The sequence below is a fragment of the Mesoplodon densirostris genome, chromosome 4 (genome assembly GCF_025265405.1).
Source record: "Mesoplodon densirostris isolate mMesDen1 chromosome 4, mMesDen1 primary haplotype, whole genome shotgun sequence".
Classification (NCBI taxonomy): Eukaryota; Metazoa; Chordata; class Mammalia; order Artiodactyla; family Ziphiidae; genus Mesoplodon; species Mesoplodon densirostris.
In genome coordinates, this window is record NC_082664.1 from 179,525,266 (window position 1) to 179,545,939 (window position 20,674).

General features: G+C 37.3%; 1 protein-coding gene across 6 annotated transcripts in view; it reads right to left on the reverse strand.

The window, feature by feature from the left end:
- Nucleotides 1-20,674, reverse strand: part of TRDMT1 (tRNA aspartic acid methyltransferase 1) — a 60,569-nt gene that overhangs the window by 18,778 nt on the left and 21,117 nt on the right. For all 6 annotated transcript variants that reach the window (XM_060095485.1, XM_060095486.1, XM_060095489.1 and 3 more), the window contains exon 2: nucleotides 9,059-9,168. In XM_060095485.1, coding sequence (XP_059951468.1) covers nucleotides 9,059-9,168 — 110 coding nt within the window. The remainder of the gene's footprint in view (nucleotides 1-9,058; nucleotides 9,169-20,674) is intronic.

The following is a 20,674-nucleotide window of genomic DNA, read 5'->3' on the forward strand; positions in this document are numbered from 1 at the left end:
AAATACTGAAAAGTTCCTAAAGCACCTCTGGATCCCACAGCTCTAAAGAAAACAATCTGAAAATCATACACTCAACAGTGGGTCAGGAAACCTGGGGCAGGGCAGTAAGATTAGCACACATACTCAAGTCACACAGCTGGTCAGCACAGGACTATTAGGAAAAGCAACTTATTTATTTCACAACTGATTGTGAACAGATTAAAGCTGAATTCCTAAAATGAAAATAAAAAATTAAACAACAATCTTTTACATCAGGAGAATCCTTAAGTCTAGAATCTAAAGGAAGTAAACAGAGTTAATGCCTCCAATACTGTTAGACATAAAAAAATTTACAATTTTAAAGGATTCTTGGAAAGAGTGATTTTTTTTTTTACAGTACAACCCAAATGACAGAGCAGTTATGCAAAACATAATCGCTCAATTAAAACATTCACAGCTGTCTTTAACCTAGCATTCTAGGTCAATGAATGTGTTGGGATTCAAGAAAGTAGTTACAGAGATGCATGGATTAACGTTAATAATTTGATATTTTAACACTAATAGAAATCAAATTCTTTTTCCATAAACAGGCCATTCAAGCTAATAAAAACATCCTTGCTTTCAGAGAACATTAGGTCCACTCGATGTGGTAACTCTGTTTATCGCATGTTGATGAGCAACTTTATTTATTGCATGTTGATGAGTGACTTTATTTATCGCATGTTGATGAGCAACTTTATTTATCGCATGTTGATGAGCAACGTTATTTGTTCCCCTACTTGTTTTATTACTTCTTTTCTCAAAAAGCTTCCTGGTTATTCTTATATTTAATTTTCATTTAAACTTTAGGAAGACCTTGGTAGATTAGAAAACAACAACTTCTGACTATTTTAGTGAATTTATTGTTAAGCTAAAGAGAAATAAAGTTTTGTGGCACATGGTTAAGTCTTCAATAAAAACTTACTGAGTGATATTTCCTACCATTTCCTGCCCTATGAACTCTGATGTTATTCTGTTCATGAATACTCATGACAATTAGATCTTTCTTGATCACTGTATGAATCATCATTATAAAGTAATTTTCTATGACTTGTAAATGCTTTTTGCTTTCAGACAGATCTTACCTAATACATATCAGTTCTGAAACCCCTGTTATCCTTTGTTATGATTTGCCTGGCATTTTTCCATTTTTTAGGCACAATGTGTTACTCATTAAACAAGGTTCATAAATTAATCCACCAATATTTCAGAGGATCTACGACACACCAGGCATTGTGCTAGGCTGGGAATACAACAATGAACAAACCAGACAAGGTTTCTGCTCACATATTTATATTGTAGTGTCTAGTAATTTTCCATTTTCTACCGAGATAAATTACAGATTTTAGTTTTATTACTATTTATCTTTGTAACTGGGGAATCCTACTCCTGGTTAAAAACCTACATGAGGGATTTCCCTGGTGGTCCAGTGGTTAAGACTTTGCCTTCCAATGTAGGGGGTGCGGGTTCAATCCCTGATCAGGGAGCTAAGATCCCATATGCCTTGGGGCCAAAAAACCAAAACAAAATAGAAGCAATATTGTAACAAATTCAACAAAGACTTAATTTTCAGGCCTGACTATAGGCAACGAGGAGGGCTTCACCCAGCGGGTTTCAGGGGAAAGCCACCCTCCCGGCTCCAGACTTGGTGCAAGGCCAGCACCTTGCAGTCTCTGAGGGCAGGGCGGGTGTGAGCTCTCAGGTCCCCGGCAGCTCATGCTCTTCATATATTTGCATTCCTAGGTCTCTTTACCTGAGGCCTTGCACAGAGCCCTCTTCAGATGCCATCTATTTCTGCCAAGGCCTCCGTCTAGGAGGAAGAGGGTAACCCTTGAAGATACTTCTCCTGCTATGACTAACGCCTGGCCCTTCTCACTCACAGCCTTCTCACCACTGCCCGCACTCTCTCCCCCAATGCCAGGGGCTCCTCAACAGTGAGCTGACCCCCACGTCTGTGCTGATCACCCCACTTTCCAGCAGGATGCTGTCCCCTAGGGAAACGGATCAGGGGGCGTTGGCGTTTTCTGTTTTTTAGAGACTTGCTTTTCCCACTACAGCAAGTAATTAAGACTTCACTCTTTCATTTTTGACCTTTTGCTTTAATCAGCTACTCTGATCCCTGACAGCTCAGCTGAGCTCCTGGCAACAACATTAAATAAGGTCCTAAAAATCTATAGCTTCATTTATCTTTCAAAGAATAGACATATTTTTTGAGTCTCACTTTTCCTTCCTACTCCAATTATATTATTATTCTTACACTGTAAAGATTTATAACGTTCTCACCCTGCTTCCTGACCATTATTTCTTTCCTAACATGGCAGCTTTATTCCTGGGTTCTCCACTTTGATTCATCTCTTGCTTAGTTAGGTTAAGTGAGAGTCATTTTTTCAGTAAGGGTTCATGGGTACTACAGTTTATGAGTTGTTGGAGGTTTTATTTCAGGAATTTTTTTCATCTACTTCTGTTAATATTTTTGTCCCGTTTGTTTTATTGTCTTCTGTTTGCTATTCTGACATGACTTTCATTTCTATAATGGTTTTATTTTTCTCATCTGTTTTTTTTCTTCCCAGACCACTGATACTCTTCAGATCTATTGTCTTATTATTGTTTTTTGACCTCATGTATACATTTATTTGAGTTCTTGTTTTAAAGATATTGAGTTTTATTTAAGGTTTCAAGCGCATGGAGACATGTTTTTGTAATTTTCTTCTGCTTCTTAATATGATTTTTCTGTGTACATTCTGCTTTTTTGTTTATGTTACTTCCTTTTAAAAGTACTATACTAGGATAGTCTCAAACTGGCTCCTTTCTAATCATTATTAATTTTTTAATGGAGATCACTTGAATCTAGAAGTTTGCTAAAAAGGCGAAAGAAAGAACAGTAGCTCTGTTCAGGTATTTGTCACTACACTTTCTGGGAAGAACCCACAAAGGTCTTTAACTTAAGACCATGCCTCTGTCCCTAACCCATGTTCTCGCATTTAGGATGAGCAGGAAGTCTGCAGAGGTTGCAATGATGCTTTCAGCCCAGTGATTTGGAATTTTTTTTTTTTTTTTTTGTGGTACGCGGGCCTCTCACCGTTGTGGCCTCTCCCGTTGCAGAGCACAGGCTCCGGATGCGCAGGCTCAGCGGCCATGGCTCACGGGCCCAGCCACTCTGCGGCATGTGGGATCTTCCCGGACCGGGGCACGAACCTGTGTCCCCTGAATCGGCAGGTGGACTCTCAACCACTGCGCCACCAGGGAAGCCCGTGGAATTTTTTAATGTCTCTTTTCTTGACTTTGAACAAGCAGTTGCTGGGTCTGTTTTGCCTGCTCCCTTGTCCTTCTTTCCTTCTCAGTTCTGCACGGGACACAGAGAGGTCTGCATGAAATGTCGCCATCCTCATTCACTTGTGTCTCATCACCACTGCATTTGACACTACTCTTCCCAGTTTTCTTTTCTGCTTTGGTTTATGGCTAAATCCTATTTTCCTTCATAATGGTTTCCCATCCCCTCTTTTCTTTTCTTTTCTTATTTCTATTAGGAAAAGAAATAGAGTTTTAGGGCTTCCCTGGTGGCACAGTGGTTGAGAGTCCACCTGTGGATGCAGGGGACACGAGTTCGTGCCCCGGTACGGGAGGATCCCACATGCTGTGGAGCGGCTGGGCCTGTGAGCATGGCCGCTGAGCCTGCGCGTCCGGAGCCTGTGCTCTGCAACAGGAGAGGCCACAACAGTGAGAGGCCCGCATACCGCAAAAAAAAAAAAAAAAGAAATAGAGTTTTAGAAAAGAAATATCTTTTTTATGCCACAGTCAATCAGAAGTCCCAAAGAAAACTGTTTACAAGTTCAACTTATGCACTAAATAGTAAGTTCCTGAAGGTAAAGACTAACTCTCAGTCATATTTGTGCTCCCTCTAAGGGCTCAATAACTTGCATGAAGTAAATGTTCAAATGATCAGAATATGTTGCTTTATGAAACTTAAAATCCCTGAAGTCTCTCATTACTCCTAAGTTCTCCATTAACCTTCCACCCCCTTTTTAAACATGACCCCCAATGTAGTTCTGATATATTTGACCTGGACATGGTACACTCTTTCCACGTCAGAACGGGGCTGAAGAGAACATCCTAGAAGAGACTAAAAGCCGTAGGAAGGTAGACTGTCTTTTGTCTTATAGACACCATTTTAATGAACTGATTCTCTCCTTTCAAATGACGTGGAGGTACCTCCATTCTTCCCTCTCCCTAGTGTTCTTATATCATATGCAGATAATACAATTTATTATCACCTATTAGAAATGGTACTGAAATAGAATTACCACTAGAAAAATGGACACAGATGTATTATTCTAAATGCCCCCAAATTTCTATTGGCATGTAGCTGGGAATGCCAATCAGCCCCCAAATATGTAAAGTATTTCACAGTTTCTCTTAGAAGGTAAAACAGAAAGGTTAAGTTGCTGAACATAATGGGTGCTTTACTGAGATTTTGTTGTTTTTTTATACTTTGTTTAGTGGGAGAAAACTGTTGCTGAATTGGACATTTGGCTCCATCAACCTTTAAATATTTACATTAAATTTAAATTTAGATTAATTTTTTTCTAATAAAATAACTTTTGCTATCATACTCTATGTCAGAGAAATTCTGGAACCTAAATGCATATCATCTGCCTATTAGAGTCAATTCAAAGTTACTTTTTTGTAGGTATCTTTCTTCTGACCCCGAATTTATTTTTGCCCTATGTCCATGATGAGACGGGTAGACTGACTGTACTTTGCCATGAAGTTTATGAAATGTATTGCTACCAGTGACTGGAAAGATGATGTCGTCCCCATAGTCCTCCTCTCTATGATGCCCAGGGGGAAAGATATTCTGTTCTCAATATGAGGGATAGATGTTCTTCCACACATAAGTAGATTATTTCTACCTTTTGGATACCCAATCATAGAGCTAGGAAATGTTCCCATTTCATACTGGCTGAAAGAAAACTTAAAACAAATCTGTTGGGTAAACAAAATGTGGTATACTTATATAATGGAATATTACTCAGCCAGTAAAAGAAATGAAGCACTGATACATGCTAAAACATGGATGTATGGAAACATTATGCTAATTGTAAGAATCCAGACCAAAAAAAGCCACATATTATATGATCCCATTGATATGAAATGTCTAGAATAGTCAAATCCATAGAGACAGAAAGTAGATTAGTGGTTGCCAGGGGTTGGGGGGAAGGAGAAATGGGGAGTGACTGCTAATGGCTACAGGATTACCTCTTGGGGGATGAAGACATTCTAGAATTAGAAAGTGGTAATGGTTACACAACTTTGTAAGTAAATGGAAAAAACAAGAAAACACTGAATTGTAGACTTTAAAACAGTGAAGTTCATGGGATGTGAATTGTATCTCACTGAAAAAAACATTTGTGAGACTTTTGCTTCTGCCTGTGAGTTGTGTAAATAAACTAGAAAATTGGAAGAAATGTAATAACTGTTTTCAGATATTGGAATTGGACCACAGACGGAGCAGGACTGCCATTCTTTAGAAAAGGAAAAGAAACTTGAAGATAATTCAACTTTCTGCCTAGAGATAATTTCCATACGGCAGTGAAGGGAAAGGAAATCCAAATTGCACCTGGTAATGTAGATGAGTTGAAGACAGAGGTTGGAGTTCAAGATCAAAGTGACTAGAATTTGCAGAGCAGAGTGCCAGACAAAAAAAAAGCTGCACAGGGCAAGAGATGCAGAAATCTCCATAACATTCCCTTTGAGTGTCTTGCTGAGTATCAACCTGTGCACGCATCAGGCAAAATGCCTTGAGGTAGGGCAAAGAAAAACTGCTGGAAAAGGAACAATTACTGGGAAGTTGTAAGCCAAAAAATTTCCCAGATCTCTGGGTTAGTAATCATTTGAGTTAACATCCAGAGTAGCAAGACCTAGTTGAGTACATGGGGCATTTAACAGCAATCTAAGAAAGGTCAAATATTAATAGTAAGATTAGACTAGCCTTACAGTAAAGGCTCCTCCAGATCCAGTTTGAAATGCTTAACAATAAGCCTCAAAAGAATCAAGATGATCTGAAATTAACTGCCTCTGAGGACAATATCCAACAGTCCTTAAAAGATTACAGTAAACTCCAGCACTCAAAAATGTAAAACCTACAATGTTAGGCTCCTAATAAAAAAGTACTACAATGCTAAGAAACATGATAATGTCTTATAGCAATTAAATAAGTTAAATTCATAATTAAGAACCTTCCCACAAAGAAAAGTCCAGGCCCAGGTGGCTCCACTGATGAAATTCTATCATTTATAGAAGAACTGATACTTGTTCTTCACCAACTCTTATAGAAAATATAAGGTTATGTATAAATATAAAAACCATACAAATATGTTATGAGGAAACTACAAAAGTCACCTATAAAGATAAATGCAAAAATAATTAACAATATTTTAACAAGTGGGATGTAGCATAACATAAAACTGATGGTATATCATGACAAGTAGGATTTATCCCAGGAATGCAATACTGACTTAACATTCAAAAAAGGAATTGATAGATCACCATATTATCAGAATACAAGGGAAAATGATATAATCATGTCAAAAGATGCAAAAAAAAAGCATTTGACAAAACTCAAAACCTGTTCATAATACAAATTCTCAGAAAACGAAATAAAAGAAAATTTCCTCAACTTGATAAAAGGCATCTACGAAAAATATATGACTAACATCTACAAAATGATAATGACTGAATGTTCTCCCCTAAGATCTGGAAGAAGGCAAGGATGTCCACTGTCACACGTTTTATTCAACATTGTAAAGAACGTCCTAGACAATGCAACAAGGCAAGGAAAAAAGTCACACCGGTTGGAAGGGAAAAGTAAAACTCTTTTTTTATTGGGCAATATAACTGTACATGTTAAAAAAATCTTTAAAAAATCAATATTAAAGTTACCAGAACTAATAAGTCAATACAGCAAAGTCACAGGATACTAGGTTAATAAATAAAAATAAGTGTAAGACTAGTATACTAAATATTACAAAATATAGCTGATACAAATTAAAGAAGACCTAAATAAGTGAAGAGAGATATACCATGTTCATGGATTGGAAGACTCTCTTTTATGAAGATATCAGTTCTTCCAAAACCAATCAGTGAAATTCCAATCAAAATATCTTTTTTTTTGGTAGAAATTGGCAAGCTGATTCTGAAATTTACACAGAAATGTAAATGAGAGTGTAGCCAAAATAAGCTTGAAAAAGAAAATCAGAAGTTTGAGAACTTACATTGCCTGAATTCAATACACATTATAAAGCTATAATAACCAGTTTTATATACACTTAGGGGGAAAAAATGACCTCTACCTCAGACTACACATAAAAAGTAACTTTAACTGGGTCATAAACCGAAATGTAAAAGCTCAAACTGTAAAACTTCTAGAAGAAAACAGGAAAAAATGGGGTAAACAAAGATTTCTTAGGACACACAAAAAAAGTGTCCCATAAAAAAAAAAGATAAGTAACTTCTGCACTTTGATGAACACAGTTAAGGAAATGAAAAGACAAGTTACAGATTTGGAGAAAATATTTGTCATACATATTTCTGATAAACAACTTGAATCCAGAAAACTTAAACAACTCTTAAAACTAAATGATAATAGCACAAACATACCAAATAAAAACTGGGAAAGAAATTTCATCACGAAAAACATAGAAATGGACAATAAGCACATGAAAAAAATACTCAACATTATTAGTCACCAGGGAAATGCAAATTAAAATCACAATACCACTGTTTGCTCACAAGAGCGGCTAATATTTAAAAGACTGACAACAGCAATTGTTGGTAGGGATGTGAAACAACTGAAACACTTAAACATTGATTGTGTGACTGTAAAATGGTATGAACACTATGGAAAACAGTTGGCATTTTCTCATAAAGTTAAAGAAATTTGCCATATGATACAGCAATTCTACTCCCAGGTATATATTCACAAGAAGTAAAAACAAAGTCCACACAAAAACTTGTACATGAATATTCATAACAACTTTTTTATAACAGTCAAAAACTGGAAACAATCTAAATGTCAAACATCGTGTGAATGGATATACATTTTGTAGTATGAAATATTCCACTGTACAGAATATCACTGAACAATAATGAAGAGCCAACTACTGATAGATAACAACAATGTGGGTAAATGCAAAAAAACATTACACTAAACAAGAGAAGTCATACTCAAAAAAATTACACTCATGATTCTATTTAGGATATGACTAGAACTGGAAAATTTAATCTGTAATGACTGAAAGCAGATCAACGGTTGCCTGGGGTTGGGGTCAGAGACTGAGTAAAACGAGGCATTAAGGAACATTTTAGGGTGATGGATGTTTTAAGTCTCGATTGTGGTTACACAGTATATATTGGTCAAAACTCAAACTACACACTTACAATGAGAGCAGTTTATTGTATGTAAATTATGGTTTCATGAGATATTTGTGTGTAAAATTTTTTATGATGTGAAATAGGGAGAAAAACACAATTGCATATTATTTTAAAAATAACAAGTGTTAAACACTTCTGCTGAGTTCATCACAGGCAAAACGGTATCTTTAACTTTGACGGGCTTCAACAAGAAGCATTCAACAAGTAATATCCAATCAATTTTTTTACTCTCTTTTTTTCACTCCTGCTATATATATATTGCACATGAGTAATGCTTAAAAATAAAGAATTAAGTAAAGTTTAATATCATTACAGAACCAAGAATTTAGAAGTCAAGCATATTCTTACATTTCAATTCTTTCTCTCAGAGACCAAAATATTGATCGTCTTTCTCTAAAGCTAGAAATTTAAAAAAAGGAAGAATGGCAAAAAATAACATGCTATCTTCTGACAGAATAAAAAATGTTAATTTAATTCCCTTCTCCTAAACTTTTTCATTTATATGTGACTTATCTTCAAATGAAGACACCAGAAACCAGTATCTTACAGTATTCCTCAATTACATTTTCCTTGCTATATATAGACTTATTAAAACAATATTGTTACTCACTTCAATTGTCTTGGCCAGTAACTGTGTGTGAGGAAAATTATACTTGTATACTTCATTAGCGACAGTGTTTATATCAATGGCAGCCACCACTTGTGCAGGTATACAGCTTTCTGTAATGATAAGTGGAATAACTTAAAAGGTAAAGTCCTTAACAACAATTTATTCATCATAGAGAGAAGCCAAAATAACAGAATTTTGTAGTACATTTCCTCACTTCCTCAATTATCTGGCCAGATCTCAGGTTGTCATTGGACAACAAAGCCAGGAAGAGCTAGGCGCAAAGGAGAATATTTATGTACCTCTGGTTCATCTCTCTCAACAGCATTCTCATGCTAAAAATAAGATTTAAATATTTTAGTCATTATCTCTTATATTTGCTTTCCTTCCTCCATTAAGAGACACATTTATGAGTCAAATGGAAAGTCTTCCTAAATTAAAACAAACCAAAAACAGAAAAGTGAAGTACAGTAAGTCCCCTACATACCAGCGAGTTCCGTTCTGAGAGCAAGTTCATAAGTCCAATTTGTTCGTAAGTCCAGCAAAGTTAGCCTAAGTACCCAACTAACACAATCGGCTATACAGTACTGTACTGTAATAGGTACTGTACTGTAATACTTTTCACACAAATAATACATAACAAACAAACAAATGCAAAAAATAAAGAAAACATTTTTAATCTTACAGTACAGTTTCCATTGTTGTCGCTTGGTGCTTCATGGCAGTACCAGCTACATCACTGCTGCTTTTACACTTGCTTCAGGACATCCTCAGCTTGAAATAAAGATACTCTATACAGTACTGTACAGTAAAGTACACATAAGCAGAACCACTTGTAGAGGATGCACGCATGTGACAGTGTACGCCAGACACGTGAACTAACTTACGTGATTCGACATGAGAACACAAGTTCACATCTTTGAAAGTTCGCAACTTGAAGGTTAGTATGCAGGGGACTTACTATATATTCTTAAAAGCCACATCACTTGGAAATTTATAAATAAATTAACTAACATTTGTTCCTCAACTTCTACCATTAATACAATGCTGCTTCCCAATACCACTGAAAATGCTTTTAGGTAAGTTTTGGTAAGTTTCAGGTAAATTTGTTATGTTTTGTTTTTAAATAGCTTTATTGACATGCAACTCACATATCACAAAATTCACCTGTTGAAAGTTTAGGTAAGTTTTTAAAGGAGATGAAAAATTAATTGGTGTCCAAATGAAAAAAGCTCACAGACTAAAAACTAAAAATGTTGACAGAGAGAAGGTGAGAAGAGCAAGAGAAATAATTACAAGGGCATGTCTTCCTTCACTACCCATCTGTCTTGCTGCTAAAGAAAGGTATTTTTTCATAATGCTTTCAGATTCAGAGAATTTTGTCGTAGTCTTTAAATGGCAGTCAAAATTTCAACCATGTAAACGTAGCTGCTGTTACATTTTGCAATTATCACCCTCTTTGCACTTCTTCCCCAAACACACACAAACCCAATTATGTGTAAACCCTGTCCCAGATCAGTAGAAAATGTGAAGAGTTTTTAAAATAAAAGTATTTGAGACATCTTAGGAAAATCATCAGAGAAAATGTTACAAAATTACATAGTAGCTCCAAAGAACTATTTCTTTAATAACCATTTCTGTTCATAGTTAAATTAGGCAGCCCAAATATCAAAAAATGAAAAAGAAAAATATTAGGATGTGAGGAGTCAGGCTTCATGCAGCGGGCACCTGGAAATAAAACCCAGATCACAGAAGATGGGGCAAGGAGGGAAGCTCACACACATTCAGGAAACAATCACAACCCACACTGAGGCCTACAGAAGATAATGCCAGAGAGAAAACAGGGGATGAATGTGTCTAAGTAAATACTTACTACATGTATACTACTAGGCTCAAGACCCTGGGCTAGGACCAGTTATCTTCTAGGTACCCTGCTGCCCTGTATGTAGGTCACTGGAACTTCAAGGTCCAGTTAGTAATATCATAGGCAGCTGCCTCTAAGTGAGTTTAAATTCAACAACTAGTTTACTTGCCTTTGTATAAAGTCAATTTAAGTTCTAAATTATATCTCTGTCCAAGGCATCAGAGAGATCTTGAGACATAAATCAAGGTTTTTAAACAACCTAACAAAAATTAGTATATAAGGATCAATTTGCAAAATCACAAACCTTATAATCCAGGTCAAGAACTATACAACTACTAATCATTTTAAGAGAGCTCAGAATTAAATAACTTCACTGAACTACTCTACTGTTTTGCTAAATAAGATATGCTGTAATTAGCATGATGTTTGTCTTTCTGTTATATATACAGCAAGCTGGGATTGCCTGGAGTTAGTTGATATGATTTTTCTCCTTTTTCAGGCTGACTGAAAATCCACAGTGATGTGCCAAATCTCTACCAAAATCAATAATTAATTTTATGTTCTTGTATTAAGTGCCTGGAAGACATGAAAGAACTGATGAACCGAAAATTCTTTCTCAGGAAACAATAGATTTTTAAAGTCAATAAACAAGTGCACTGTTTGCACATATTTTAGACTGTTATAAAATAGAATCTACTGCATGACCTAAAAAGTTATTTCCATGATGAAAAATAAACATACTAAGACCTTACTGACACTAATTCAACCTGCCTTTTCAAAACAGATTGTTCTGGGGTATGAGTGTGTAAGCAAGGAAAAAGTTGAACTTATAAATAACACTCTTAAAATCAAGCCTTTCAATTCTATCAAAGTCTTAAATTGAGCTCCAAAGACAAGTTGTTTTAATATTTCTTACTGTACACTTTAAATCTATAGCCTCCAAAAATCTTTGTTAAGCTGCATACACAAATTTTGAAAATGTTTAACTAAAAATAACCAAACAAATATAATTCAACAGAGTTTTGCCTAAGTGAGCTCCATCACTTAACTGATCCAGGAGTAGTAATTCTCAAAGGGGAGAGAATTGGGGAAATGGGATCCATAGGATCTTTGGGGGAAGTAGAAGGAGAGGATGGGTTTTCAGCTCTTTGATCTATTGCTTTACCTGGATTTTATTCATGGTATTTCAGTTATTATTCTGGACTGCATATTTATCAACAAGAAGCATAGGTACTAAGACATTCCAGTTAGAGAAATGCAACACTGGGGGCTTCCCTGGTGGCACAGTGGTTGAGAATCTGCCTGCCAATGCAGGGGGCACAGGTCTGGGAAGATCCCACATGCCGTGGAGCAACTAGGCCCGTGAGTCACAACTACTGAGTCTGCGCATCTGGAGCCTGTGCTCCGCAACAAGAGAGGCCCGCGCACCGCAATGAAGAGTGGCCCCCGCTTGCCGCAACTAGAGAAAGCCTCGCACAGAAACGAAGACCCAACACAGCCATAAATAAATAAATAAATAAATAAATAAATAAATTTTTTAAAAAGAAAAAAGAAATGCAACATAAATGATTTTAAAGGATTTTCAGATTAGATCTACAAGGAAACGTTAAGGGGTATCACACTCCCATTTATATGAGACCTAAACTAAAAACCGGCAGATTTAATTATGTCAAGAGAGACCTCTAGGTGAAATGTTAGAAATGTCACGGAAAATGAAGATTGGTTCAAGATGGCGTAGTAGAAGAACGTGCGCTCACTTCCTCTTGCAAGAGCACTGGAATCACAACTAACAGCTGAGCAATCATCGACAGGAAGACACTGGAACTCACAAAAAAGATACCCCACATCCAAAGACAAAGGAGAAACTGCAGTGAGACGGTAGGAGGGGTGCAATCCCAATAAAATCAAATCCCATAACTGCTGGGTGGGTGACTCACAAACTGGAGAACACTTACACCACAGAAGTCCACCCACTGGAGTGAAGGTTCTGAGCCCCACGTCAGGCTTCCCAACCTGGGGGTCCGGCAACGGGAGGAGCAATTCCCAGAGAATCAGACTTTGAAGGCTAGTGGGATTTGACTGCAGGACTTCAACAGGACTGGGGGAAACAGAGACTCCACACTTGGAGGGCACACACAAAGTAGTGTGCGCATCGGGACCCAGGGGAAGGAGCAGTGACCCTAGCGAAGACTGAACCAGACCTACCTGCTGGTGTTGGAGGGTCTCCTGCAGAGGCGGGGGTGGCTGTGGCTCACCGTGGGGACAAGGACACTGGCAGCCGAAGTTCTGGGAAGTAGTCCTTGGTGTGAGACCCCCAGAGTCCACCATTTGCCCTACTAAAGAGCCAGGTAGGCTCCAGTGCTGGGTCGCCTCATGACAAACAACCAACAGGGAGGGAACCCAGCTCCACCCAGCCCCACCCATCAACAGACAAGCATATTAATGTTTTACTGAGCTCTGCCCACCAGAGCAACAGTCAGCTCTAGCCACCACCAGTCCCTCCCATCAGGAAGCTTTCACAAGACTCTTAGATAGCCTCATCCACCAGAAGGCAGAGAGCAGAAGCAAGAAGAACTACAGTTCTTCAGCCTGTGGAATGAAAACCACATTCACAGAAAGACAGACAAAATGAAAAGGCAGAGGGCTATGTACCAGATGAAGGAACAAGATAAAACCCTAGAAAAACAACTAAATGAAGTGGAGATAGGCAGCCTTCCAGAAAAAGAATTCAGAATAATGATAGTGAAGATGATCCAGGACCTCAGAAAAAGAATGGAGATAAAGATTGAGGAAAGGCAAGAAATGTTTAACAAAGACCTAGAAGAATTAAAGAACAAACAGAGATGAACAATACAATAACTGAAATGAAAAATACACTGGAAGGGATCAATAGCAGAATAATTGAGGCAGGGACTTCCCTGGTGGCACAGTGGTTAAGAATCCACCTGCCAATGCAGGGGACACAGGTTTGAGCCCTGGTCCAGGAAGATCCCACATGCCACAGAGCAACTAAGCTCATGCGCCGCAACTACTGAGCCTGTGCTCTAGAGCCTGCAAGCCACAACTACTGAGCCCGTGTGCCACGACTACCGAAGCCCGTGCACCTAGAGCCAATACTCCGCAACAAGAGAAGCCACCTCAATGAGAAGTCTGTGCACCGCAACGAAGAGTAGGTAGCCCCCACTTGCCGCAACTAGAGAAAGCCCACGTGCAGCAAAAAAGACCCAACATACCAAAAAATAAATAAATAAATGTTAAAAAAAAAAAAAAGAATAACTGAGGCAGAAGAACGGATAAGTGACCTGGAAGACAGACTGGTGGAATTCACTGCTACAGAACAGAATAAAGAAAAAAGAATGAAAAGAATTGAAGACAGCCTAAGAGACCCCTGGGACAACATTAAGCTCACCAACATTTGCATTATAGGGGTCCCAGAAGAAGAAGAGAGAGAAAAAGGACCCAAGAAAATATTTGAAGAGATTATAGTCGAAAACTTCCCTAACATGGGAAAGAAAGGAAATAGCCACCCACGTCCAGGAAGTGCAGAGTCCCAGGCACGATAAACCCAAGGAGAAACACCGAGACACATAGCAATCAAATTGACAAAAATTAAAGACAAAGAAAAATTATTGAAAGCAACAAAGGAAAAACAACAAATAACATACAGGGGAACTCCCATAAGGTTAACAGCTGATTTCTCAGCAGAAACTCTACAAGCCAGAAGGGACTGGCACGATATATTTAAAGTGATAGAAGGGAAGAACCTACAACCAAGATTACTCTACCTGGCAAGGATCTCATTCAGATTCCACGGAGAAACCAAAAGCTTTACAGACAAGTAAAAGCTAAGAGAATTCAGCACCACCAAACCAGCTTTACAGCAAATGCTAAAGGAACTTCTGTAAGTGGGGAAACACAAGGGGAGAAAAGGAACTACAAAAACAAACCCAAAGCAATTAATAAAATGGTAATAGGAACATATATATTGATAATTACCTGAAATGTGAATGGATTAAATGTTCCAACCAAAAGACACAGGTTCGCTGAATGGATACAAAAACAAAACCCGTATATATGCTGTCTACAAGAGACCCACTTCAGACCTAGGGACACATACAGACTGAAAGTGAGGGGATGGAAAAAGATATTCCATGCAAATGGAAAATAAAAGAAAGCTGGCGTAGCAATCCTCATATCAGATAAAATAGACTTTAAAATAAAGAATGTTATAAGAAACAAGGAAGGACACTATATAATGATCAAGAGATCAATCCAAGAAGAAGATATATAACAATTATAAATATATATGCACCCAACTTAGAAGCGCCTCAATACATAAGGCAAATGCTAATAGCCAAAAAAGAGGAAATCAACAGTAACACAATAATAGTGGAAGACTTTAACACCTCACTTACACCAATGGACAGATCATCCAGACAAAAAATTAATAAGGAAACACAAGCTTTAAATGACACAATAGACCAAATAGATTTAATTGATATTTATAGGACATTCCATCTAAAAACAGCAATATTACACTTTCTTCTCAAGTGCACACAGAACATTCTCCAGGATAGATCACCTCTTGGATCACAAATCAAGCCTTGGTAAATTTAAGAAAATTGAAATCATATCATGCATCTTTTCCAATGACAATGCTATGAGATTAGAAATAAATTACAGGTGAAAAACGTAAAAAACACGAACACATGGAGACTAAACAATATGTTACTAAATAACCAAGAGATCACTAAGGAAATCAAAAAATACCTAGAGACACATGACAATGAAAACACGATGATCCAAAACCTATGGGATGCAGCAAAAGCAGTTCTACGAGGGAAGTTTATAGCAATACAATCCTACCTCAGTAAACAAGAAAAATCTCAAATAAAAAATCTAACCTGGGCTTCCCTGGTGGCGCAGTGGTTGAGAGTCCGCCTGCCGATGCAGGGGACGCGGGTTTGTGCCCCAGTCTGGGAAGATCCCACATGCCACGGAGCAGCTGGGCCCGTGAGCCTTGGCTGCTGAGCCTGCGCGTCCAGAGCCTGTGCTCCGCAACGGGAGAGGCCACAACAGTGAGAGGTCTGCGTACAGCAAAAAAAAAAAAAATCTAACCTTACACCTAAAGGAACTAGAGAAAGAAGAACAAACAAAACCCAAAGTTAGTAGAAGGAAAGAAATCATAAAGATCAGAGCAGAAATAAATGAAATAGAAACAAAGAAAACAAGAGCAAAGATCAATAAAACTAAAAGTTGGTTCTTTGAGAAGGTAAACAAAATTGATAAACCTTTAGCCAGACTGATCAAGAAAAAGAGGGAGAGGACTCAAATCAATAAAATTAGAAATGAAAAAGGAGAAGTTACAACAGACACCACAGAAATACAAAGCATCATAAGAGACTACTACAAGTGACTCTATGCCAATAAAATGGACAACGTGGAAGAAATGAACACATTCTTAGAAAGGTATAACCTTCCAAGACTGAACCAGGAAGAAACAAAATATGAACAGGCCGATCACAAGTAATGACATTGAAACTGTGATTAAAAATCTTCCAACAAACAAAAGTCCAGGAACAGATGGCTTCACAGGTGACTTCTATCAAACATTTAGAGAAAAGCTAACACCCGTCCTTCTCAAACTCTTCCAAAAAACTGCAGAGGAAGGAACACTCCCAAACTCATTCTATGAGGCCACCATCACCCTGATACCAAAATCAGACAAAGGTACTACAAAAAAAAAAGAAAATTACAGACCAATATCACTGATGAATATAGATGCAAAAATTCTCAACAACATACTAGCAAACAGAATCCAACAACACATTAAAAGGATCATACCCCATGATCAAGTGGGATTTATCCCAGGGATGCAAGGATTCTTCCATATATGCAAGTCAATCAATGTGATACGCCATATTAACAAATTGAGAACAAAAACAATACGATCATCTCAATAGATGCAGAAAAAGCTTTTGACAAAATTCAACACACATTTATGATAAAAACTCTCTAGAGAGTGGGCATAGAGGGAACCCACCTCAACATAATAAAGGCCATATATGACAAACCCACGGCAAACATCATTCTCAATGGTGAAAAACTGAAAGCATTTCCTCTAAGATCAGGAACAAGACAAGGACGTCCACTCTCGCCACTATTATTCAACATAGTTTTGGAAGTCCTAGCCATGGCAATCAGAGAAGAAAAAGAAATAAAAGGAATCTAAATTGGAAAAGAAGAAGTAAAACTGTCACTGTTTGCAGATGACATGATACTATACATAGAGAATCTTAAAGATGCTACCAGAAAACTACTAAAGCTAATCAATGAATTTGGTAAAGTTGCAGTATACAAAATTAATGCACAGAAATCTCTTGCATTCCTATACACTAAGAATGAAAGATCAGAAAGAGAAATGAAGGAAACAATCCCATTCACCATTCCAACAAAAAGAATAAATTACCTAGGAATAAACTTACCTAAGGAGGTAAAAGACCTGTACTCAGAATAGTGTAAGACACTGATGAAAGAAATCAAAGATGATATAAGCAGATGGAGAGATATACCATGTTCTTGGATTGGAAAAATCAATACTGTGCAAATGACTATACTACCCAAAGCAATCTACAGATTCAGTGCAATCCCTATCAAATTACCAATGGTGTTTTTTACAGAATTGGAACAAAAAAATTTTTAAATTTGTATGGAGACACAAAAGACCCTGAATAGCCAAAGCAATCTTAAGGGAAAAAAACAGAGGTGGAGGAATCAGACTTCCTGACTTCAGACTATACTACAAAGCTACAGTAATCAGGACAGTATAGTACTGGCACAAAAACAGAAATATAGATCAATAGAACAGGATAGAAAGCCCAGAGATAAACTCACACACCTATGGTCAACTAATCTATGACAAAGGAGGCAAGGATATACAATGGAGAAAAGACAGTCTCTTCAATAAGCGGTGCTGTGAAAACTGGACAGCTACATGTCAAAGAATGAAATTAGAACACTCCCTAACACTATACACAAAAATAAACTCAAAATGGATTAAATACCTAAATGTAAGACCAGACACTATAAACCTCTTAGAGGAAAACATAGGAAGAACACTCTTTGAAATAAATCACAGCAAGATCTTTTTTGACCCACCTCCTAGAGCAATGGAAATAAAAACAAAAATAAACAAATGGGACCTAATGAAACTTAAAAGCTTTTGCACAGCAAAGGAAACTATAAACAAGATGAAAAGACAACCTCAGAATGGGAAAAAATATTTGCAAACGAATCAATGGACAAAGGATTAACCTCCAAAATATATAAACAGTTCATGCAGCTTAATATTTTTTAAAAAATCAACCCAATCAAAAAATGGGCAGAAGACCTAAATAGACATTTCTCCAAAGACGACATACAGATGGCCAAGAGGCACATGAAAAGCTGCTCAACATCACTAATTATTAGAGAAATGAAAATCAAAACTACAATGAGGTATCAGCTCACACCAGTTAGAATGGGCATCATCAGAAGATCTACAAACAACAAATGCTGGAGAGGGTGTGGAGAAAAGGGAACCCTCTTGCACTGTTGGTGGGAATGTAAATTGATACAGTCACTGTGGAGAACAGTATGGAGGTTCCTTAAAAAACTAAAATAGAACTACCATATGACCCAGCAATCCCACTACTGGGCATATACCCAGAGAAAACCATAATTCAAAAAGACACATGCACCCCAACGTTCACTGCAGCACTATTTGCAATAGCCAGGTCATAGAAGCAACCTAAATGCCCATTGACAGACAAATGGATAAAGAAGATGTGATACATATGTACAATGGAATATTACTCAGCCATAAAAAGGAACGAAAATGGATCATTTGTAGAGATGTGGATGGACCTAGAGACTGTCATACAGAGTGAAGTCAGAAAGAGAAAAACAAATATCATATATTAACACATATATGTGGAATCTAGAAAAATGGTACAGAAGAACCAGTTTGCAAGGCAGAAATAGAGACAGATTTAGAGAACAAACATATGGACACCAAGGGGGAAAAGTGGGGGAGGGATGAATTGGGAGATTGGGATTGACATGTATACACTAATGTGCATAAAATAGATAACTAATAAGAACCTGCTGTATAAAAAATAAAATAAATTTTTAAAAAAATAATAAAAGGGATAGAGAAAATACCAAAAAAACCCAAAAAACAAAAAAGAAATGTCACTGAAAATACATGCATAATTCCTGCTCTTAAATATGTTTCTTATTAAAGTGAGCAAGAAACACACACACACACACACGCACACACACACAGACACACACACCCCACATTTGAATAACGGTTATTTTCCTTCTTTTTCTGATCACACTTTCTGGAAAAGTTGAAGGGGAGAACATCTGGTTGGTAGTAGTAACAAGGTACAAATTCACACTCTACCTGCCTTTCCTAACCAAATGAATCAAACAGTTTAATTGTTCATTGATAGCTAAGGAGGGGAAGAAAATCAGTATTTTTAAATGTAAATATAAAATTAACTGGCCTACTTTGAAATAAGTAGCTTTTTTTTTTCTTCTTTTCCTTCTTTATTTTTTTTTTGTGAACTGTATCTCATATAGGTGAGTAATTCTTGAATTACCTCATTATAATCACATCTGAAACATCTAATCAGATGTTAACACTGACATCTAGTTGTGAAATGGAAGATCAGTTGAATACATCTAATGTCTATTTCTTTTCATTCAAAGTGATAGTTTAATTAAGAAGGAAAGTATTAAGCAAAAACAGACATGCAAGGGTTCTGAATTTAAAATAATTACCAAAGTATATTACTTGTTTCTTTTTAAAGATTCTTGCATTTCAAAAATCACAAAATCAGGGCCTCCCTGGTGGCGCAGTGGTTAAGAGTCCGCCTGCCAATGCAGGGGATACGGGTTCGTGCCCCGGTCTGGGAGGATCCCATATGCCGCGGAGCGGCTGGGCCCGTGAGCCATGGCCGCTGGGCCTGCGCATCCGGAGCCTGTGCTCCGCAACGGGAGAGGCCACAACAGTGAGAGGCCCGCATACCGCAAAAAGAAAAAAAAAAAAAAAAAAAATCACAAAATCAGTTACATTTCTTTACACTAACAATGAAATATCAGAAAGGGAATGTAAAAAAACAGTCCCTTTCAAAATCACACACACACACACATACACACACATACACACACCAAAAAAGAAACAAAAACAAAAAATGAAAAACTTAGGAATAAACCTGACCTAGGAGGTGAAAGACTTATATGCTGAAAACTATAAAACATTAATAAAGGAGACTGAAGATGATACAAAGAAATGGAAAGATATCCCATGTTCTTGGATTGGAAGAATTCATATTGTTGAAATGGCCATACTACCCAAAGCAATCTACAGATTTAATGCAATCCCTATCAAATTACCCATGACATTTTTCACATAACTAGAACAAACAACCCTAAAATTTATATGGAACCAGAATTGCCAAAGCAATCCTGAAGAAAAAGAACAAAGCAAGAGGTATAACCCTCCCAGACTTCAGACAATACTATAAAGCTACGGTAATCAAAATGGCATGGTACTGGCACAAAAACAGACATATGGATCAACGGAACAGAATAGAGAGCCCAGAAGTAAACCCACACACATATGGACAATTAATCTTCGACAAAGGAGTCAAGAATATAATACAATGGGGAAGTCTCTTCAATAAACAGTATTGGAAAAGTTGGAC